General features: G+C 41.6%; 1 protein-coding gene across 1 annotated transcript; it reads right to left on the bottom strand.

Moving 5' to 3' along the window:
• Nucleotides 1-558: 558 nt before the first annotated feature.
• On the bottom strand, nt 559-2,026 carry LOC146685604 (G protein-coupled receptor 151). Its single transcript, XM_085441823.1, has one exon. It carries the CDS (start codon nt 1,847-1,849, stop codon nt 716-718), a length of 1,134 nt encoding a protein of 377 aa, XP_085297949.1. The 5' UTR covers nt 1,850-2,026; the 3' UTR covers nt 559-715.
• Between the last annotated feature and the right edge of the window lie 7,771 nt (nt 2,027-9,797).

The raw sequence follows: 9,797 nt of genomic DNA, 5'->3' as shown, positions 1-9,797 counted from the left end.
GATTTTAATTGAAAGCCTGCGTGCGCTAGTACCGCTTGCCACGAGTTCCCAGAATCCTTTGCGGTTCTACCCGTGAATGACGTCACATTTTCAATCTCTATATAATATGCATGTTAAATTTTATATTTGGGGTAAAATATCAAGTCTTTTCAAGTAAACCGGTTCAAGTCCAATTCAAGTCCCAAGTCATTGGTGTAAAAGTCCAAGTCAAGTCACAAGTCTTAGAACATTTTTTCAAGTCAAGTCTAAAGTCATAAAATTAATGACTCGAGTCTGACTCGAGTCCAAGTCATGTGACTCGAGTCCACACCTCTGGTACAGAGGGTTGTGTTTTGTGAATTGTGTCTTCATGTGACATGTGTTTATGGTACTGGAATATGGTGGCTACATTTAGTAAATGTGTTTAGACTACTGGTCATTTGGGTTACAGGATTGGCTTTTGTGTTTTAACATTTGAGAAAAACTGTAAACATGTCCTAAGTGACAGCGTATCAAAACTGCGGGCAAATAAAATAAATATTCAGATCAAAAGAACAGAAATATGCGTAACACCGAAACATACTGTTTGAGTTTATTTTACATCTAGTCAAGCTTACGATAGCAAACAGGCCACTACAGACTTTCAGCCAGGGTCTGCGTTGTGGGTCAAAAAACTAGCAACCAGTCCAGAACAAGCAGAAATATTCTGCTAAAAGGAAAAAAAAGATACTTCTGATTACAACATTTTCTCTTCTCTCTCCCATGGAACCGGGTCCTGGTCCTCTTCCACGTGTGTGTTTCTGCGCCCTGTCCAAAAGTGCTCCACATCTGGGAACGTCTTCTCGTTCCCTGGCGAGATCGCGTTGGTGACGGCGTTTTCCCCGACCTCTGCTCCGTTCCCCTCCGTTTTTGGACATTTTTTTCGGGGCACGCGCTTCTTGCTTCTGCAGGTCCCGATGAACCAGATGCTGATCAGTCCCTGACGCACATCGTCGTACATGGTCATCAAGATGACCGGGGACAAAGAGCTGCATGCGTAAAGGAGGACTTGCGCGAACATCATTAAACCCACGGGAGGCCTGGAGTAGCCGAGTCTGATCCAGGTGAATGTCCCCCACTCCGGCAGCAGCATGAGCCCGAGGGCGCCGCTCAGACACAACAAAACCAGGATAACTTTGCTCTGGTGCTGCGGTCTCGGTGCGTGGTTCACCGCAGTGTGCAGCGTTTTAGTGTAGTAGGCCACTGTGTAGATGACTGGCACAACAAAGGTTGCAGTCGGATAAATTTTGTAGAACAAACTCATGAAGTCAGACGCGCACGCTGGCATTTCGGAGACGCAAATATTGTCGCGGCCATACGGCAGCATGGAGGCAAACAGCATCTGAGGGATGGGAAACATCATGGACACTATCCAAATGAACGCCAGGGCTCCGTGAATCCACGTCGGGTTGTGCAGACCCCCCGTGGCGTTGCTGGGAATCAAAGTGTGTTTGGCTCTGGTGGTGAATGCGAGGATTAAAGTTTTTGCAACCACACACGAGTGCTGGAACCAGTCTGTGGTGCTGCACACAAAACTCCCCAAGGTCCAGGTCTGCTTATAGTAGGTGATGGCGCGCACGGGCGCGCACAATAACAGGATCACCAAATCCGTAGAAGCTAAAGAAGCGAGAAGTGCTTTTACCTCAGAGCCCTTTCCGTTCCTGAAGTCACGGATGAAAATGAGCAAAACGAGCAAATTCCCAACCGCTCCGGACACGCAGACACCGATCAAGAGGACAGGCATGGCTGTCCGGGTGTTCTCGCCTTGAAGAAGTTGAACTCCTCCAATGAAATCAAAAAAGGAGACATTTGATGGTCTTTCAGTATTCATCTCTCCCACCGTGACTTGAAAGTTTGCCTTCGTTAAAGTAACAAAACGTATTCAGCAAACTGTCCCGCAGACGCAAATCCTGGAAGCAGAGCAGTCGGAGGAGCTGTCCGGGGCAACGCAGTGCTGAAGCGCTTCTGACGGGGTCGTGAGCGCATCAGCGAGTGGGTGAGCGGGCAGGCAGGTAGGCTATTTCAAATGCTTCCATTTGGTATCGTCAAGCACTCACGTCACTTTAACAGTGTCGCTCCAGGCTGCAGCCAACCCAAAATGTGAGCGCAGCGGGACATGGTTTACATCCACAACCTCACAAACGTAGTCATGCAAGAGTAATCGTGCCATAATAAGCCTGCGCTACCGTAAATCCACCAATATATGCCTCAAATTTTCGAATTTTGCCAAGTGATATAAATATAGTTCAGTTTTAGGGGAGGGAAACTTGGGTCAACGTGGGGACCAAATTCGCAATTTTAGGACTTTAAAATTATATATAGTGTCACATTTTAATGTTATAGTTTATTTAGTGTAAAGGTAAGATTACAATAATAATAAAAATAAGTAAAAGCAAGATTGTGTGACTTTTGACATCAAATCACATAGTGAAGGCAGAGCTAAGGCATCTGTGAACCGTTGCTCATAGTGACCAAAAATGCCAACTTTAAAATTGTAAATTCTTCTTCCACTAATGCATTTATAATGTATGAACCCTATCTATCTATCTATCTATCTATCTATCTATCTATCTATCTATCTATCTATCTATCTATCTATCTATCTATCTATCTATCTATCTATCTATCTATCTATCTATCTATCTATCTATCTATCTATCTATCTATCTATCTAAGAAGTATTTAAGAAAAACAGCATGAAATCAAAGAAAGAAAGTTTTTACATTCTGACATCCCATCACAACAGCTTGGAGGCAAACAGCATCTGAGAGATGGGAAACATCATGGACACTATCCAAATGAACGCCAGGGCTCTGTGAATCCACCAACCCATCTTGGTTCATGGTGATTCATGATGGTAGCAGAGTTCACTGTCTAACATAACAGCCCAAAAGCTCTTGTGCGGATCCAACTGAGTTTTGGCTCATATTGTTCTCATACCCATCAAATACCCACTTCACTGTCGTCCCTCACAGCATAATAAATCCACCTTTAGGTAAAAGATTTTGCCAACCTAAAAGATGGCTAGTTTTATTGTCATCACACTGTTCAAACTTTAAAATATCAATAATTGTCTAAATCTCTGCGGTGTAGCTGGCACATCATGGAAAGTCCATCTGCATTATTGTCACTTTAGATCTGTTTAGTTCACATAAACGCAGCGTTCTCCAATCAGCTGTTTCTACATGCAAAGTCCATAACATCAACTTTTAACACAGTAGAGTTTGAACATTTGTACATTTGCTTGGTGAATCATTTGAAAGTAAGAATCCAGTAAGAATCTCTTATTTAATTAGCTGTTCCTGAAACCAATCACATGTCACTCTTTCTAACTTAAATCCCTCCTTATAACTGAGCAGTTTTATTGATGTCCTTAGTTATGCTAAAAACTCCTATCAGTGACTGTGTGACATTTACTGTATTTAATGATCATCATGGCCCATACGCTTGCCTAACTCATTAGATAAGGTTAGTGTCAGGCCCACTTATAGTCTAGCCTGTGATATTTAAGCATCCCTAAAAGAAAGGGTAAACATCACACCTGATTTATTTTTTTGTAACCCATTCAAGTGTTAATAAATCATTCAAGAAGTATTAATAAGTTATTAAGTAGCAGTCTACTGTATATATAGATAAAAACACAACCGCCTTTAAAGCAAATAGAGTCAAATATATTATGTCCTGTTTAACCAGAGGCACCCATGTGGTGGTTCAATGATCCAACTATGAATGGAAGTGTAGCATTGAACTCATTATTCAGTGATGTTATCATTCTAATACGGTGAACTTCATGCACAAGTGCACTCGGCACACTGCGCCACAGAGTGAGGTCTGTTTACTTGACTTGAAGAGCATCCGGTTGGTGGAGAGAAGGGAGGGGGTGTTGGAGGTGTTGGAGGGGAGGAGCGGGGGGTGAATGTGTAGAGGTGAGGGTGCCTACTCAAATGCTGTCACCTCCTCTGAGAGGACCGGTTGCTAGGAGACCGGCACCACCATCACAGTATGGGGTTAGGAAGATGTAAGGCATCACGAAGTAGTGCGAGATGGATAGAGAGGCTTTAAAGCCACTCTGGAGCTTCAGATCTAATGAATGAATAGGTACAGCGGTGTAATTGCAGTGGGGGAAAAGGCTCCTGTGGTATTTAAAGGGATTATATAATAGCATGAGCAGTGGTGCAGCCCTCAAGGTGTGCAGTAATCAGGGATAATTGATATGTTATGGTGTGTGCAAGGCTGTGAATGCAAACAGATTTCAGCGCCCACTTGTTTCACCTCTGACAAACTGGAGCGGAACCACAGATAGTAGCACTGAGAAAAATAAATAGCAACAGTAACAATAAAATGGGAAAATAATACAGTTAGCACGCCAATGTTTGCAGTGGATATGACCTCAATTTTATTTCATATGCATGCTAAAATGAGCAACTTTGCACAAGTTTGTCAGAGGTTGACGGGAAAGTCAGCAGTTTTGAAGTTTCATTGTATTTGTTCATAAAGTGAGGAAGTACAGAATGTATTCAAAGGCAGAGAAAAAGTGGAATAAGTAGAAAGATAACAAAAGCAGACAAGAGTACTTTGAGGCTTGGTGCACGAGAGAGGTGGAAAAGGGAACGGTAAAGACATGAAGCTGGACACTAAGTTAAAAAGACTTGTGCTGATCGGCTGAAGAGAGATTGAGCTGGAGATGTGCAGCAGGTTACGGTGATTAAGAACAGAGCCTGTAATTTACTAACAAGTGAAGAGAGTGCAGGGAACATAGATGGAGTATTTTGAGGAGCTGATGAATGAAGAAAGTAAGAGGATGAATGGAGGACAGTTAGTGAATCATGAAGGTCAGGAGGATGTGAGAGCGTCTACAAAGAGTGGAAAGACAGCTGGTCAGGATGCCATAGGGAGATGTCCATGAGAGAGGGTAGTAGACTTTTTGACCAGATTGTTTAACAGGATACCTGAGGAATGGAGACGAAGTGTACTGTTACTGATTTTCAACAAAGCTGATGTGCAGAGTTGTAGTACAGAGTGATAAAGTTTGATGAGCCATGCAATGAAGATATGGCAGGATTGACGCTGGCTTCATGCTGAGAAAGTGCACTTGAGATGGGATGCTTGCTTTGAAAGAGTTGATGGAGGAGTAAGTAGAAAGAATATATGGAACGAGTTGCACTGTGTCTTTGTGTATCTATAAAAAATATATGATAGTGGTGCTGTACGAGGAAGTCAGGAGAGGCAGAGAAGCATGTGAGGTTGTTGCAGGAGGACAGTGGTTGACTCACATCAGGGTTGAACTTATGACCTTCTTTCTGTGAGGCAACAGTACTACCAACTGCACCACCGTACATAGCAAACAACTGCATTTACTTACATGGAAGTCAGCTCAAGTGTTATTATCAGCTGGATTATTGTCTGACTATCTCACTCCTGTCTGACTAGGCACTCACTTCTTTCATGGGTCTGCCATCAAAGGCACAAAGCCTGTCCCACGGTACACTTTGAATACATCTGTTTACATGATAAAGAAGTGAATGCAGAAATACTAAGTAAAGAAGAAGAAAAGAAGTAAATCCATTTATAAATTATGAAATCATAATTCATCATCTTAATGAAACTAAAAATTAAATAGCAAAGTCTGAAGTATTAATCTGTGTCCTACTTTTATAATGACTTAATGCCCCTTTCTCTTATTATTTTTGATGCATTTAGTCCCATAGTCATTTATGTCGTTTATTTTGGCAGTGTTGGTCCTCCAAAATTAAAAAAGGTGATGAATGTAAACATTGTAGCCTCTGGACCTTGGGCTCTAATTATGATCACTTTGAGCCAATAGTATTACTCTGACTGACTATAGACTCAGACAATGGCAAAAATAAGTCATCATTGCTGTTGTTCGTTTAGAATATTAATTTCATTTTTTCTTTCTTTCTGTTTTTCTGCTGAGGTCATAAAATAGGATACAATTTTATCCTATTTTATGGACAGGGATCATCTCAGAGATGAAAGACTCTTTTTTCCCAGTTGTTTTATGCCTTCATGAATTACCATAATTGTAAACCTTTCTTTTATTTCTTTTTTTTTGGGGAAGGGTGGAAACCAGCTGAAGCTGAGATGCAAACAGAAAATTCCCAGTTTGCACCCACGACTCAGCCTAAATAGAATGTATTGTGTGAGGCTCAGATCTCTCAGCGTCCCCATGGATGAGCCGGAGACGGGCAGAATAAGAGTAAAAGGGAAGAGGAAAGAGAGGAGGGGGTGTACCTGAACAAAAACCCAGAGCCTAAATGAGCTCCAGTAATGTTCCCTTTGGAGATATTCCCGAGAAAAAACAAACGTGAAGTACTTTTTTGACCGCAGGGATAATCTTTTCTAAAAAGCAGACCTTTCAATGACAACTGTCGGTTCGCAGATCCCTTGATGCAGAAAAGCTTTTACAGTATAAAAGAGAGCAAGTGCAGGTTTTTGTTATTGGTGTCATTCAGAAAGATCAAGGGTCTCCCTGGCAACGTAATTGATGTTATTACTCAGAAGTGGAGAAGCGAGTCGCAATTTGTTGTTAATCTTGCAACTGTTTTACATGAAAACTGACTCCTTTCAAGTCCCCCTCTTCCACCCCCCTCGCCCCCCCCCCAGCCATCAAACGGAGCGGATGGCTGCTGGCATCAGGTTGCTACTATATGGTGCCAAAATGGGGAGTTACCACGACAACCTGTAGATGGAAACCCCTTGACTTGCAAAGGTGAGAGTTGTCACGCTCTTTATCACTTTTAATTTGTCTGTATTAGCTGTATTAGCACAGGAAACAGCATCACCTTCATTACAGTTTTGTTCATTTGAAATCAGGTATAATTCCAAAGGGGGGTAAATGACTCCCTTTAGCAAAAGGGCAGCCTCCTGCCTGCAAAACAGCAAATAATTAATGTCAGGCTTTTTTATAGTGTGTGTGAGAGGGCGGGGGAGCGGATGGAGATGCAACCCACCCCCCGCACTCATAACCCCGCACTGCTTTGCTTTTCTTTTTCTTTTCTCTTTAATCACAAGCACATTTAAAAAAAGCCAAAACACTGCTACATAAATGCCTTGGAAACATGGCATTAACAGGTGCTGTGTACATTATGGGTTTGGTTGTTTGCATCAATTACCAACTTATGAAATATGTATCGTCTTCCTTTTTTAGTGCTTTTTAACCACCTGCTGTGGTTTCCTGCTGTCTGCTGCTACAACCGTTCGAGTGGCAGCTTATTAGAAAGCTCCACCGAACATAGGTGAACCAGTATGTATGTATGTATGTATATATATATAAATAAAAACACCCAGCACGCCCCTGCGGGCGGTTTATCCTTCAAGCTCGGGTCCTCTACCAGAGGCCTGGGAGCTTGAGGGTCCTGCGCAGTATCTTAGCTGTTCCCAGGACTGCGCTCTTCTGGACAGAGATCTCCGTTGTGGTTCCCAGGATCTGCTGGAGCCACTCGCCTAATATATATATATATATATATATATATATATATATATATTAGGCGAGTGGCTCTACAGGTTGTCGTGGTAACGACAACCTATTTTCACCCCTCTTTTATGTTTATTTGTAATCATTTTGGGCTATAAGAGTTCCCATAATTGTCAAATTACTGTAAACGATGCCTTCTTAGTTCCAGTTACGTGAATCAGGAATTCTATGATAATGCACTTATCATAGAATTCCTTAGCTTCACCAGCCTCAGCATCCTTCAACAACCCATAATAGAAGCTCAAACACTTGTTGTGCCTCACGACAATCTACTGTTGTGATACTAATGGGTTTAATAGGCTTCTTAGTGATAAATAAGATACCAGGAGAAATACTGATGGGAGAATGCCACCATGTGGCAGAGGGAGGAAAACATTTTAAACATAGAATCAATGCCAGATATGTTGTTCAAGAAGTTATTTATTTTCAGTACATTGTAAGTTTTATTATTTGGCGTCTTGAAAGAATTGCAAAGATAAGGAATGTCTTCATGTGTAATTCTTCTTCTTCTTCTGTAACATTTTTAATAAAAGCAACACTTTAATTTAAATTGTTCACACGCTTTGTGCTTATTTAAAGATCTTGTTTCAGTCTCAAACTGCCAGTACCTGATATCAACGATAGATGGCAGCAGAGGATATTGTTTAAAAATCCACAGAAAAGCATTAAAGCCTCTGAGCCAATAGATGGAGGCTTCAGTGTGTAGGTTTTTTAAAGAGGGGCCGTGATTCAATTCCATCTGTTTCAATAGTCTCCAGGTGCTGCTTGTCGAATTAATTTAATGAATTCATCATGAGTAAGTGCACCGCCCCTAAAAATACAGAAGCTTTGGCAATTTGCTGGTCCGGGCCATTCAGGTGTGTATTACAGTTTTTCTCGATTGGTTTGGCTCATTTCTTGAAACCGAGATGACATTCTCAAAATAACATGGACAAATCTCCAAACCACCTTGCAATTGTTCACAACAGAATGTCATTTTTCATTGGTTTTATCAAATTTCAAATGCTTTAGTACATGTCTCAAGTGACTCTGTGCTTCTTTTCAAATGATTATGTACAAGTAGCTACAGTTAGCACAATGAGCCCACATTTAGCACATTTTCCAAATAAATAGATCTTGGCGATCTAAACTGATTAGTTGATTTTTCAGTGAAATGGTTACTCACTCCAAAACATATCAGCATGGTTTCGTTGTGTAAGTCATCATATGCACAATTGTCTGTTCAACTGTCAAAATTAGTCAAACATATAATACCATGAAAGAATATCTTGGAACACTTGATAAAGTTATGACAGTACTTGACAATCAATCAGGTGAAATTAGAACTAACGAAGGAGCAGTTTCCCACATCTCAGATGACCAATCAAACAGGTTGTTTAGATACCTGACAGGTGTTGTCTATGATTATGACTGCTGCCAAAAGTATATAGACAGAGCTTGGCCCGGGGCCAGTTTCATTTGCAGTGTGAACATGGAAGCACCTCGCCAAGTACAACAGCAACTTCCTGCTCGAGGAAGAGGAGGAAGAAGAAGAGGAGGAGTGAGAATGCGTGGAGGAATAGGGGGAAGAGGCCGAGGAGCACGGAGGCACCATGATGTCCCAGATGAAATCCGGGCCACCCTTATTGACCACGTTATAAACCATCGCCTCACAATGGCAGAGGCAGGTCGCCGAGTGCAGCCTAATGTGCCTCGGTCTACAGTCTCCTCCATCATCCTAACCTTTCGCAGGGAAAACAGGTACAGAACTATGCTATTGAACTATTCAGTGTTGGTGTGTGTGTAGGCCTAGAGTACTGTAATATCTTCGTGTGCTGTTATATGATACTATAAAAATGACAAAGAAAAAAAAAATGGAGAAAATACTGTGAATAGTATTCCAGTCACTGTGCAGTGCATCACACTTTTAGTACCATACAACAGCAGTACAATTACATTGGTAACTCATTTCGTAACAAATTTACAGTGTTGACCTTTGACTTGTATGTCTAGGATTGGACGACAGCCTCAAGTGGGTGGCAGAAGAAAACTTCTAAATGAACAACAAGAACGAGAAATATGCAACGTGGTCATTGCAAATACTGCCATCACACTGAGACAGATTCGTAATGCAATCCTGCTAGACAATGTAATGTAATGTTCCAAAATATAAACTCTATCAGCATCTCCACAATAGACCGGGTATTGAAGAAACATCAGATGACCATGAAACAGATTTACAGGGTACCATTTGAGAGAAACTCTGACAGAGTGAAAGGGCTGCCGTACCAGTATGTGCATGTAA

This window comes from Copadichromis virginalis, linkage group LG19 (assembly GCF_057382275.1).
Source record: "Copadichromis virginalis isolate Kocher_CV1m ecotype Utaka linkage group LG19, C_Virginalis_male_GT1.1, whole genome shotgun sequence".
NCBI lineage: Eukaryota > Metazoa > Chordata > Actinopteri > Cichliformes > Cichlidae > Copadichromis > Copadichromis virginalis.
This window is presented reverse-complemented; position numbering and strand designations above follow the sequence as displayed.